The following is a 13,053-nucleotide window of genomic DNA, read 5'->3' on the forward strand; positions in this document are numbered from 1 at the left end:
TCGTATAGTGTAATGTGTTTTGAAGTTGTATTTTGGAATTGTGAATTCTGGTGTTTTGATATTGATATGTCGTAAGTGTATAATTTTGCAGTTTTGGAATTGTAAATTGTGTACTGTTGTTATTGATATGTTGTAACTGCATAATTTTGCAGTTTGGAATCTGTGAACAATTGTTTGTTGGTTTCTGATTTTGTAGTATGGAGCGGTGTTTCATGTTAATGTGCAAATACAGTAATTGTTGTGCTGCTATTAAGATTAGTGACGGATGTAGTTATGATGAAGTTGTTGAGAAAATATGTGCGAAGTTCAAGGAGTTGAGTGTTGGTAACTTTTGTTTGTTTTTCTCTGTTCCTGGATATTCTAATTGTATTGTTGAATGTGATGATGATTTGGGGAATATGCTGTCAATGGTAGGTGGTAATGGTTGTCATGTTGTTGATGTTATTGTGGGGGATAAGAGAGTTGTGGAGGTTGATGATGGCAATTCTTGTAGGATTGATTCTGTAACTTGTGAGAGTTCTTTTGTGAATGATTGTGATGATGTTGGTGGTTTGTTGCGTAGTTTTTATCCAGAACCAGAGAGAGTTTTGTTGTCTGCTAGTTGGAAGGGGATTATACATAGTGTTGGTCTAGAATTTGAAGGTGGAGTGTCGGGGTTCCGCATTGCATTGGCTAAGTATGCGGTTCAGTGTGGTTTTGCAGCGAATTATTTGAAGAATGATGCAACAAGAGTAACCGCTGAATGTATGATGAAGTCGTCTACGGGTTGTAAATGGTTTGTGCATGGAAGGGTGTTGATGGATTCTGGTGTTTTTTTTATAATGAAGTTGGATAATGTGCATACTTGTGGGGTTGTTGCTCGTAGATCTTGTAGCAAAATGGTTGGTTCTAGACTTGTGTCTGATATTGTGCAAAATGATATTAGTGATAATCCGTTGACTCGTCCTATTGAAGTTAAAAAAAAGTTGAAGAAGCAATATGGTATAGATGTTTCTTATCGGGTTGCATGGTTAGGAGTTGATAAGGCAAGAGGTGGGTTGTTTGGTGATTTTGCAACTTCTTTTGACCAGCTTCGATGGTACCTTGAGACGGCTATGAGAACGAATCCGGGAAGTGTGTTTGAATTAGATGTGGATGAAAGTAGTAGGTGTTTTCGGAGGTTGTTTGTGGCATTTCATGGATGTTTGTATGGCTTTCAATTTTGTCGTCCGTTGTTGTTTGTTGATGGTACATTTTTGAAGGGGCGTTACAAGGGGCATTTGCTTACAGCAACATCAAAGGATGGTAATCAAGGTATGTATTTATTTGCAGTTAGTATTGGTTTAGTTTGTCAGTGTGTTATTGTATTGTGAGTCTGCTAATTTTTGCAGTTTCATGTGGGTTTGTTTGCAGGTTTGTTTCCTTTGGCTTTTGCGATTGTTGACGCTGAAAATCAAGATAATTGGATGTGGTTCTTAAGTCAGTTGTTGAAGGCTGTTGGTTCAGGCCGGAGATTGACTTTTGTGTCGGACCGTCAACATGGATTGCTAGACGCTCTTTCAGTGGTTTTCCCCAATGCACATCATGCTTATTGCTTGAATCATTTGAAGAGAAATTTGATTGACAAATTGGTGGGACTTCGTACTAACTATAAGCTGTGTTTGATGAAAATATTAGTTAAATGTGCTTATGCGCCAACGGTTGCTTCTTTCCAACATTATATGGAGAAATTGAGGCGTATTGCTGGGAATGGTAGAGTTGATAGTATGTTGGATGGTTTGCAAAATGATAAGTGGGCCAATGCATTTTTTAGAGGGAAACGATATGGTGAGATGTCATCTAATGCTGCCGAGTCTTATAATAATTGGATTGGTGGGGCCCGTGAGTTGCCTATTACTTGTATGGTTGATATGATTAGGGTTCAAATCATGACTCAATTGTCGGATAGAAGAGCTGAATCTAGAAGATGGACTACGAAATTGTGTCCAGTTATGGAAAAGAAGTTGGTGGACTCTTTGGAGCTAGCTAAGTCTTGGGATGTGATTGTTGCTAGTGATACTGTGCTTGAGGTTCATTCTTCTATTTCTTTTTATGTTGATATTGGTAGACAAACTTGTTCTTGCCATGAATGGCAATTGAATGGTTTTCCTTGTTGTCATGCTGTGCATGCTTTGCGTAGTAGTGGTAGAGATGTGTATGGTTTCATTGATCCTTTTTTTCATGTAGATTGTTTTAGAGAGTCATACAAGGAATCTGTTTATCCAGTGCCTTCAAGTGAGAGATTTGACTTTGATGGTGCCAGTAGTTCGGTTATCAAACCTCCTATAACGAAGAAGCAGCCCGGGCGGAACAAGAAGAAGAGGATACCTTCAAGGGGTGAGAATGTGAAGCAAATCAAGTGTGGGAGGTGCTTGAAATATGGGAATCACAATAAGAAGACGTGCAAGGCTGCTATTTGAGGCCGCAATCTATTCTTTTGGATTTGTATTTGAATTTGAGGAATTATGATAATAAAAAAATGTGATACTTGGTATTATGGAAGTAATGAATAAAGTTGGTTGAATTGTTTTTTGTTTGTTGATGTGTTTTTTACTTATTGAAGTTGTTTTCTAATAGTCTGGTTTTGTTTTTTATTTTTATGGAATGCAGAGAAGGTTGTTGAAAATTTCTTATTGAAACAGTATAATATGGAAAGGCAGTTCATATTTCATAGCGATAAAACTGTATAATTTTGCAGTTTTAAGAATTATTTAGAAACAACCTGATGAAACCGCATAATTTTGCAGTTTTAAAAATTATTAGAAACAAGCTGATGAAACTGAAAAATTTTGCAGTTTGAAGAATTATTAGAATCAACCTTTACTGTATGAAAATATATGCAACCACAAACAGGTAGACAAACAATCAAAAAAAGAACCACAATAATAATAATAATAATAAGAAGAAGAGCAACAACAACATCAATCATTTTCACCATAACCATGATAACCAGAAAAAGATCATTCTCAAAAGTATATAAAGTACTTGTCACATGTTAAAAAAGAAAAATAAAAAAAAATAAAAAAAGGTTCAAAGATATGTTCCCTTGAATATTTGTATTGTTAAGAAGTTTGTTCATTGTTTCTATGGTTTGGTATGTTTTGTCAACATTTGGTAGTGCTCGAGTTTCCAAGATCGGTTCTCATCATTGAGGAATTGATTGATGATTTGTGCTCGAAATTTGACCCACTCAGTTGGACGAAGTTTTTTCTGCACAGGTTGCCAGTTGAGATATTGGTTGATAACATTGCAGACGGCAATTGCACAATCATTCCTGCAATGTTTGAGATGAAGTTAATTAGTTAGGTGAAACTGCAAAAATTAGCATATTGGAAGATTAGTTTATGGATTTTGTATCTTACGAGTGTGGGGTTTGTTGTGGGCATTCCTCAATTGATGCAATTTCTGTCTCGCACTCTTGAGATGAAAACATGTTTCCCTGTTTGCTGAGTAATGCTTTATTCCATCTCAGTTGATGTTGTTGCTACAAAATAGTTAGTGGGTGTTTTTGTTAGTTATAGTGATGAGTTGAGATGTTTGTAAAGGGATGGAACTAAGTATGAAATTTTATTTTAACTTACAATTTGCTTTGCAATTTCAAAGTGCTTGTTATGGCAATCTTTTGCTGGTCTCAAAGAGTCATAGTGTCTCCATATTCCATCAGCATTGTCAAAGACCACAATTGTCCAATGGTTGTCGTGGTTGATTGGGAAATGAATATATCTGTTTTTCATTGCTTCTGGAAAATGGCTGTCCATCAGTTTTTCTCTCAGTGCTTGATCTTGGTTTTGTAGTGGAGTCTGTAAGTCATATATATGTTTGAAATATGTCATAAAACTATGTAGTAATACATGTTGATAAAGTAGAAAATTTTGCAGTTGTAAGGTATGTTAAGTTTTGCTTACATTGATGAGTGTTGAGAAAACGTAAGATCTTCCTGCGTATGGATTGCTTGCAAAGACTAGATCGTTTTTCTCAAATTCTTCAATGGTTGGTTGGAGTGCCAATTGCTTTTCTGAGAAGGCATCAATGACCTGAAACATGTTATATATGAGAATGTGTTAGGTTTGTGGAATAGGTTATTGAATATGTACAGAAACTGTAAAATTGTGCAGTTGGAGACCTACATTCCCATATAAGGGTTCCCTGTTGGTCAATCTGCATATATCTGAAAAGTATACGCAGTTTTCATCTTCGCTGCCAGACCAGACACAAGCAGTTGATTGTGTGTTGTTGATGAGTTGAATTTGGTCTTGGTCTTTTTTGGATAGGCTATGCCAAACCTTGTTTGTTTTGCGGCATGAAATTGTGAGTGGCTTGTTTGGGATTGATTCTTCCTGGAAATCATCATCACTTTCCAATACTTGAAGATTTGTCTTCTTTTGATTGGCATGCTCTTTTGGGTTTGTTTCAGCAGCAACTGGTTTCTCTTGGCCAATATGTTCTTGCATCTTTTCTTTCTGCTGTTGTTTTGCTTCATGAGCACCCTCTTTTTTGTTGTCATTCTTCTTCTGTTTTTCTTCATTGGTACCCTGTGTTGGTTTGGGTACATCAGCAGCAGTTTGTGTCTTGTTTGTTGCATCTTCTTTGGGTTTGGTCATTGGTTGGTATTCAAAATCTGGGTCATGTGCTTGTTTTCTTGATTTTTGTTTGATTCTCTTGACCATGGATCTTTGTTGGGGACTGCCAGTTTTTTTGGTGGACATTTCCTTCAATTGATCTTCTTTTTTATGCAATTCAGCCATGAATTTTTGTTCCATTTCTTACATTTGTGCTCTCAGGGCTGATATGAGCTTGTCCTTGTCGTCCTCTTTGGTTGGTGTTTGTGGTTGGTCATGACCTATAAAAATGTTGGATTGTGTTTTGGTTAGTTTAATGAAATTTTGCAGTATGCTTTAGTATTAGACAATAGTTTACCTTGTGCATGAAGTATGTCAGATTTCTCTTGCAGTTCTTCTTGTTGGTTTGTCAGTTCTTGTTCATTGACTTCTTCGTGTTGGTTTGTTTGTTGTTCTTCTTGTTCTTGTTGTTGGTCTTCTTCTTGATCAAGGTGTTCTTCTTCTTCTTCTTCTTCTTCTTCTTCTTCTTCTTCTTCTTCTTCTTCAGTTTCTTCTTCATCAGTTTTTTCTTCATCAGTCACTTGATTTTTTTCATCATCACTCTTTTCTTCTTGTTCATCACTTTGTGGTTCTTGTTGTGGTTTTTGCTTTCTTTTTTTTTTTTTTGTTGTGCTTCTTTTTCTGATTGTGATCCTGATTCTGAATGATGTTCTTCTTCGAGAAAGTCATCCTCATCACTGTCTAGAAGTGTTCTTTTTTTTGTTGCTTTTGTTTTCTTTTTTTGCTTATTGTCCTTTTTGTGGTCTTGTTTCTTTGCTGAAGAGTCTGTTGATGTGCTTTGATTGATATGCAATAACTGTATTTCTTGTTCAGTTGGGGTTAAAGCACTTTGGTTAACCTGCATTGGAACAATGTGGCATATATCAGTAATACTGTAAATTTGGTCAGTTTCATAAGATGAGTTGTACTGTGAGTAATGTGGGTTAAGTGTCGAAATATGTTTTTTGAAACTGAAAAATGTTACAGTTTCATAACATGAGTGATGTTAAAGAAGTGTGTGCTTTGAAACTGAAAATTTTCACAGTTTCATAATGTGATTTGTACTACAATGAATATGAAAGGAGTGTTGAATAGATTTGTGCTAGGATAGTATAGAAGAGTTTGAATACATTTTCAAAGTGAGCGAGACTGATGTGTTTCCACTTGGAGTACATTTTGCCAAGGTTCCATTTCATAAACCTTGGGAAGCCTTCTTTGTTGGATGGTCGGAGGAGTTTACTGTGCTCACAGTACCAGTACTGTAAAAAAAAAAAAAAAAAAGTTGAAATATGTTAGATAGTTAGAAATAGGTGAATGTCTGATATTTTTGTGGGAAGTAGTTGAGTAATGTGTTTACCAAGAGTAACATGACGCATCCAGTGACATGCCTTGGGTTGTTGTTTGCATTTGCCATTGAATTCATCAGTGTGTCTTTTATTGCCTCAACCCAATTGTACTTCTTGATGTTGTTGAGATTGTCAACATAGTTGAGGAAACTCCAACTGAGTGTATGGCCTGTTGTGGGCATGAGAAGTTTCAAGCACAAGTAAAGGGTGATTACCCTTGCAAGATCTTGACAATCATTGGTTGATTTTCCTTTTTTTTGTTTGTTGAAACATTTTGGTCAAAGACTTGCCATCCAATCTCTTGACTGATTTGCATCTTCGTTTGTAAAATGGAAGCTCAAAATCCTTTGGTCTTGCATAGGATTTGGTGGTGATGCTGTCTTCTCCACAGTCGATACCAAAAATGAGCTTGACATCACTGGTTCTGAGTTTCATTTCCTTTTTGCCAAGTACAAATGATCTTTTTATTTTGTTGTAGAGTGTTGTCATTTCTGCTACAATGGAATTGTAGCATCTGCACCAAGAGGCCTTCAGTTGTGTTGAGGAGAGAGCATTTATAAGGGGCCAAAAAGGGGTTTTTTGCAGCTCTATCTGTTGGGCTTTTGTGAATTTGACCCCCTTCAACAGTTTGATTACCGTTCCGATGTTGGAACGATAATTAAATCGTTGGACTCTCTTTGCAGGGACTGCTGGTTTTTTTTCTTTTGATGCCTTGGTTGTTGTTTTGGGAGTTGATTGGCTTTCTTGGAGCTTTCTTTTTTTGGTTGGAGGAGCTTCTTGGTTTTTTGTTGGCTTTCTTTTGTTTGTTTTTGTTGTGGTTGGAGGTGTGGTTGGTGTTTGTTGGGTGGGTGGGGTCTGTGGTGTAGTTCTTGGGCTTTTTCTTGTAGGTGGTGTGGTTGTTTTGTGGGTTTTTTGGTGGGGTCTGTTGGATTTGGTTGTTTTTGGGTGTGGTGGTGGCATTTGAGTGGATACAGGAGAGGGACTTTCAAAAGGGGAGATGGTTAAATCCCTGATTGGATTTGTGGGCATACGGGTTTGTTTCTTCCAATATCTTCCAACAGCTATTTCTGAAAAAATGAAAGTGACAACAGGGTATGAGTAATATAGTGACAAAACTGTATAATTTTGAAGTTTTATATGCAGTTTAATATGAAGTTATATGTATTTTGTTCGTAAGAGTTACGAAACTGTATAATTTGACAGTTTGATTTGCACTTTATAATAAGTTAGCTATTTGTTTTGAGTAGTGGTTAAACTGTGTAATTTTGCAGTTTCATTTGCATTTTGAATAAATTTAGATATGTTGCTTGTATAGTGATGAAATGAAACACTATGATGTTGCAGTTTTTATAAGGAAACAGTATGAACAATAGGAACAGCCCATTGTATTTTGTAAAAAGCAACAATAACAACAAGAAGATTAAAAATTCAAAAATAAGAATAAGAGAAGCCAATATTGAACAACAAGAATAAGAATAAGGTGTTGAATGTGTAAAAACAGGGATTTATGTGCAAAAACAGTGTTTAGAATGTTGAAAAACAGGGGACTATATATATATTAAAAGAGGGTTTATATATTTGGAAGTATGTAAAATGTGTATATAAGAAATATTAAAGAATGATGTACAAATGTGAAAAATAATGAATAGGTGAAGAGAGATGTTACTTTTTTTCCCCATTTTTGTGAATCGGAAGTCAGGAACTATGAAATCTCTTCAGAGTGGTGATGGTTCTTCGTGTTGTTGAGAGTCGCCGATTGGAGAATATGAACGGCTTGGTGTTGTGTTGAAGTTGAACGGTTTGGTTTTGTGGTTAGGGTAGGGTTTCAGAGAGAATGGAGTCGAACGGAGGAGAGATGGAGGATTGAGAATGCGATTTCGAGCGGCGGAGATGTAACAGTGTACTGATCAGACTGAGATGATTGTGGGTGATGAAGATGAACGGTTACGTTTTCTGGTTAGAGTTAGGGTTTCAGAGGGGATGGAGTTGAACGGAAGAGAGATGGAGGACTGAGGAGTCGATTTCGAGCGGCGGAGACGTGACAGTGTAGTGATCGGACTGAGATGATGGGGACGTGGGAGATGGTTGCGCGCGTGTAAATTGGATGATATATTGTGGGTATTTTCGTCTTATTGTTAATTTGAGGACTTAATGGAGTATTAAATTTGTTTTGGATCTAAATGGGGTATGATATGTTGGGCTTGGACCTTTGGGTCAGTCTCCCAAACTCAAAACACTTTCCCAAGCCCACAGTACGTCGCTGTTAATGGATTAGACCCATGGGCCTTTAGATTGCACTGTTCACAAACAACTGGGCAGATAAACAAAAAAATGCCTCTCTGTTTCCAAACCTAGAACCCTAAAAATTCCCATCTCTCTCTCTCTCTCTCTCTCTCGAGCAACAATGGCTCTATCCAAACCCACCTTCTTCACCCACCTCAAAACCCTAACCAAACTCCACCATCAACACCACCCGCCACCGTCCTTCATCTCTCTCCGCCTCCTCTCTTTTGCCACCCCTGAAGAAGCCGCCGCCGAACGCCGCCGCCGCAAACGTCGCCTCCGCATTGAACCCCCTCTCAACTCCCTCCGCCACCAACCCCAACAACAACAACAACAACCACGCTCTCCTCCAAACCCTAACGCCCCCAAAATCTCCGAAAACGTCTCAGTCCTCATCGGAAACCGCCTCAATCTCCACAACCGAATCCTAACCCTAATCCGCCAGAACGACCTTGACGAGGCCGCCCTCCTCACTCGCCACTCCATCTACTCCAACTGCCGCCCCACCATCTTCACCTGCAACTCCGTCATGGCCGCCCTCCTCCGCCAGTCCCGCTACTCCGAACTCCTCTCCCTCCACCGCTTCATCACCCAGGCCGGCGTCGCAGCCAACATCGTCACCCACAACCTCCTTATCAACGCTTACATTGATTGTCGCAAGACTGACACTGCTTTAGAACACTACAAACAGTTGATTAATGATGCTCCCTTTAATCCCTCGCCGACCACTTATCGAATCCTAATCAAAGGCCTTGTTGATAATGGTAAGGTTGAGAGGGCAATGGAGTTGAAGGATGAGATGTTATCCAAGGGTTTTACAGCTGACCCAGTTGTTTATAACTATCTGATGTTGGGTCATGTTAAGAATTCCAATGCTGATGGTGTTTTTGCTCTTTATGATGAATTGAAGGAGAAATTGGGTGGGTCTGTTGAGGATGGGGTTGTGTATGGGTGCTTGATGAAAGGGTATTTCTTGAGAGGAATGGAGAAGGAGGCTATGGATTGCTATGAGGAAGCGGTGGGGGATGATTCGAAGATTAGGATGACTGCGGTGGCATTCAATTCGGTTTTGGATGCATTGAGCAAGAATGGGAAATTTGACGAGGCATTGAAGCTGTTTGATAGAATGATGGCTGAGCATAATCCACCTAGGAAGCTAACTGTTAACTTAGGGAGCTTTAATGTGATGGTGGATGGGTATTGCGCCGAAGGGAGGTTTCAAAGTGCAATTGAGGTTTTCCATAACATGGGTGAGAAGAGATGTAGGCCTGACACTTTGTCTTACAATAATTTGATCGAACAGTTGTGTAACAATGGAATGTTGGCCGAAGCAGAGGAGCTTTATAAGGGGATGAGTGAAAAAGAGGTGAGCCCGGATGAGTTTACGTTTGTTTTATTGATGGATCATTGCTTTAAAGAGAATCGTCCCGATGATGCTGCTGGGTATTTCGGAACCATGGTCGATTCCAAACTGAGGCCAAACCTGGGGGTTTATAATAAGTTAATCGAGGGACTTGTTAAAGTGGGGAAAGTTGAAGAGGCTAAATCATTTTATGATTTAATGGTGGGGAAGCTTAAGATGGATGATGCAAGCTATGAATATATGATGAAGGCATTGTTTGAGGTTGGGAAGGCCGATGTGGTACTTGAAATGGTTGGTGGATTGCTGAGAGATGATGGGATTGAATTTAGTGCAGAGTTGCAAGAGTTTGTTAAAGGGGAATTGAGCAAGGGAGGGAGGGAGGAGGATTTGGTGAAGCTTATGGAGGAGGTAGAGAGAGAGAAAGCAGAAGCCGCAGCTAAAGAGGCGGAGGCTGCAGAAAAAGCTAAGGCCAGTGCAAGAGCTGCTGTTTCTTCTTTGCTACCATCTAAGTTGTTTGGGACTAAGGAAAGTGAGGAAAACTCGGCAGCTGCGACTGGAAATGCTGATGAGGCTACCTCTGTGAATGAAGAGGTGAAATTAGGGAAGGAAGAGAGTGTTCCTGAAACTCTTTTAGAGACTGATACTGGTGGGGTAATTCCGGATGAAGAAGCAATGAAAGGTTAGAACCTGGTGAGGTGGAGTCTAAAAGTGATGAAGAAGCAATGAAATGATCTTTTATTGTCCTTTTCTTAATTGAAAGGATTTTAAAGTATGAACCAAATTTTATGTAATTAGATGGAAATGATCATCTTGATTTGTTTACTTTCCGGATGAAGAAGCAATGAAAGGTTAGAACCTGGTGAGGTGGAGTCTAAAAGTGATGAAGAAGCAATGAAATGATCTTTTATTGTCCTTTTCTTAATTGAAAGGATTTTAAAGTATGAACCAAATTTTATGTAATTAGATGGAAATGATCATCTTGATTTGTTTACTTTATCGTCTCTTGATATTTGAGGAGTTAGTGTGTTGAAGCTTTTCAAATTTGTCAGATTTCTTGCACAGCATTAGAGCATGTGTCACCTCGCACTATGGAAGCAAGAACTGGAATTTTAATGTTAACGTGGTACTGATACTTAAATATCCTATGTAATTTGATAGTTAGTAGCAGTCCTGTGTGATGTTCTCTAACCCTTCACTCGTGATGGATTAGAAGTTGAATAATTTCTCTCGAAAGGAAGAGAGGGTTGGAAAAGGCGTATAATATTTGCCAATGAAGATGAACTGTCTGACAAAGTTAACAAGCCTGTGATCTTATTGGAAGCTTCGATGGGTGTAGAATATGTAAATCTAAATCTTTTCAAGCTTTATTCACTCTTGAAGAATTCATAAAGACTGTTTATCTGATTGGAATGTCTACCATAAGGTCCAGTAGCTTTTGTTGGCCTCGTTCAGATGAGATCAAATTGAGATTTTTGCCTATGGTTTTACTATACAAGATATGCTATTTTGAGCAAAATTAGGCTAGCAAGAAGGTATTCCATGTTTAAAGCCTCACACTGTGCATCTTTCATAGTGTGCCCAATCCCGACCCTCGAATATGTTCGAAGATCTCAAAATGATCTTCCAGTTCCGGAATGAATTCACAAAGCTCTGTTTCCATCGAGAGTTGAATAGAGTTTTCCTTTCCATTGAGAGCTGAATAGAGTTTTCCTCGAGTTGAATAGAGTTTTCCTTTCCATTCAGAGTTGAATAGAGTTTTCCTTTATTTCGACCGGAGAATCTAACGGAGACATTACCCCAAGGGTTTATAGGTCTGAGGATCAATTGGTAGTTCCTATAAAACCGATCACTAAAATAACCATAGAGGGGGACAAAGCTAAGCGGAAACTATTAGCCCCACATGAGGGTTGTGAATATGTAATTGTTTGATAATGAGCAAGAGATGCTCCTCTTTCTGTGAAACAAAAACTATGAATCAGAATAGAAGAGCTTGCCCCACCTATAAGCAATTATATCATAGTAGCCTTGTTAGGTGTCAAGTGGAACTGAGAGGCACCAGTAGACTCGAACCCCCGAACCTGAAATGAAAGTCGAGGGACTGCTCGGTAAGAAGAAGGGTCAAATGATTCAGACAACTGTCACGCTGGCAGAGCAGGGAGCCTACGGGGAAGATTGGGGCAATGATGTCAAATTTGAGTGATTGAAAATAGATCCTATTTTATGTTCATTGATAGAATCTGTTTTTTTGTTTCAGATTTATGAAATTAGATAATGAGAAATGTATCATTAAAAATGAAATGACAGAATGCTTTATTTTTTTTGGATCTACCCCTGGATAATCTTTTTGGTTGGCAGAGTACCATATGATTGCCAGTCACTCCAATGAAAGAAAGGAAGAATGCTTTCTTACACTAAATAGTATCTGTTTGTAAGGATTGTATACTCTCACTCCAATGGAAGAAAGGAAGAAAGCTTTCTTACACTAAGGCCTAGTTTGGGAAGACTAAATAAGTGCACTTTTTGACTTTTTATGAAATATGGGTTGGGTTTGAGTTGGGTTTGAAGTGATGTGTTAGAGAGGTGATGTGGCTTAAATAAGGGTTGGTTTGGAATGTCCTAAAAAAGTGCACTTTTTGACTTATTGGTGGGTTTGGGTTGGGTTTGGGTTGGGTTTGATGTGATGTGTTAGAGAGGTGATGTGATTTAAATAAGATGATGTGACTTAAATAAGATAGTGACTTTTTGGCTTATTTAGTACATGCCAAACTAGCCCTTAAATAGGATAGTGACTTTTTGACTTTTTGTCTTTTTTTAATCATGCCAAACTTGGCCTAAATAGTATCTATATGTAAGGAGTGTATGAGCGATCCCCTGCACGCGCACTGAGAAGTAGTGCATTAAAACTCTCCCTATAGTGGGAGAGAGTTAGGTGAGTCGTTATAATGAGAAGTACATGCCTTAGCTTATGGGTAAAATAAAGAGAAGTGTCCACTTTCCCCTTTTGGCCACTAACGTGTGTGGTGCCGCTCGAGAGTTCAGGACTCTTAATTCGTCTATAGGATCACAACTTGCATTAAAATGGGTAGGTCTTCTCTAACTGTTCAGACTGTTCTAATCCAGGTTTCTTTAGATGATTATATGAGCAAGCAAGGGACAAAAACTTGCTGAGCATGTTCACATTTTTAATTAGCAGATGCACACCAGCATTGGTCATAGTTTGAATATTTTACTCTTGCTAGACTGGGAGATACAAGTGGATCAAGAGCATATTAGTCACACTTCTGAGGTGCTCTGTCAACTTTTGTTGCACTATCAGGAATGCTGGAGTTCATGACACCATGAACTTACACTTTGATCTTTCATTATGTTCATTTTTAAGGCTACCACCAAATTTCTAACAAAACTGAAATGAGGTCACAATTTGTTCATGCAAGAATCAACAAGA

At 38.5% G+C, this 13,053-nt stretch overlaps 3 protein-coding genes across 3 annotated transcripts; 2 read left to right on the forward strand and 1 right to left on the reverse strand.

Moving 5' to 3' along the window:
* The first annotated feature begins 725 nt into the window (after positions 1-725).
* On the forward strand, positions 726-2,542 carry LOC145789959 (uncharacterized). Its single transcript, XM_082867705.1, has 2 exons — positions 726-1,293; positions 1,393-2,542. Exons 1-2 carry the CDS (start codon positions 747-749, stop codon positions 2,436-2,438), a joined length of 1,593 nt encoding a protein of 530 aa, XP_082723831.1. The 5' UTR covers positions 726-746; the 3' UTR covers positions 2,439-2,542.
* A 380-nt stretch (positions 2,543-2,922) lies between these two features.
* On the reverse strand, positions 2,923-5,475 carry LOC145797370 (uncharacterized). The gene is made up of 6 exons (XM_082884351.1): positions 4,936-5,475; positions 4,146-4,858; positions 3,924-4,052; positions 3,600-3,818; positions 3,381-3,502; positions 2,923-3,292 (listed from the first exon to the last, which is right to left on the reverse strand). The coding sequence occupies exons 2-6, from the start codon at positions 4,776-4,778 to the stop codon at positions 3,103-3,105; spliced, it is 1,293 nt and encodes a 430-aa protein (XP_082740477.1). The 5' UTR covers positions 4,779-4,858; positions 4,936-5,475; the 3' UTR covers positions 2,923-3,102.
* A 2,793-nt stretch (positions 5,476-8,268) lies between these two features.
* Positions 8,269-10,746, forward strand: EMB1796 (Pentatricopeptide repeat (PPR) superfamily protein). Its single transcript, XM_082884356.1, has one exon. The coding sequence runs from the start codon at positions 8,367-8,369 to the stop codon at positions 10,290-10,292; it is 1,926 nt and encodes a 641-aa protein (XP_082740482.1). The 5' UTR covers positions 8,269-8,366; the 3' UTR covers positions 10,293-10,746.
* The last annotated feature ends 2,307 nt before the right edge of the window (positions 10,747-13,053 follow it).

The sequence above is a fragment of the Camellia sinensis genome, chromosome 1, assembly GCF_055761805.1.
Source record: "Camellia sinensis isolate YWXY chromosome 1, ASM5576180v1, whole genome shotgun sequence".
Classification (NCBI taxonomy): domain Eukaryota; kingdom Viridiplantae; phylum Streptophyta; class Magnoliopsida; order Ericales; family Theaceae; genus Camellia; species Camellia sinensis.

Bases quoted from the DNA above. Each gene is read 5' to 3' on its own strand.
- LOC145789959 (XM_082867705.1), top strand. From the start codon at position 747: ATGATGAAGTCGTCTACGGGTTGTAAATGGTTTGTGCATGGAAGGGTG. The intron at 1,294-1,392 runs GTATGTATTTAT...GTTTGTTTGCAG, and splicing joins ATCAAAGGATGGTAATCAAG to GTTTGTTTCCTTTGGCTTTT.
- LOC145797370 (XM_082884351.1), bottom strand. From the start codon at position 4,778: ATGGAACAAAAATTCATGGCTGAATTGCATAAAAAAGAAGATCAATTG. The intron at 4,053-4,145 runs GTAGGTCTCCAA...AACATGTTTCAG, and splicing joins GGGAACCCTTATATGGGAAT to GTCATTGATGCCTTCTCAGA. The intron at 3,293-3,380 runs GTAAGATACAAA...CAAACATTGCAG, and splicing joins CCACAACAAACCCCACACTC to GAATGATTGTGCAATTGCCG.
- EMB1796 (XM_082884356.1), top strand. From the start codon at position 8,367: ATGGCTCTATCCAAACCCACCTTCTTCACCCACCTCAAAACCCTAACC.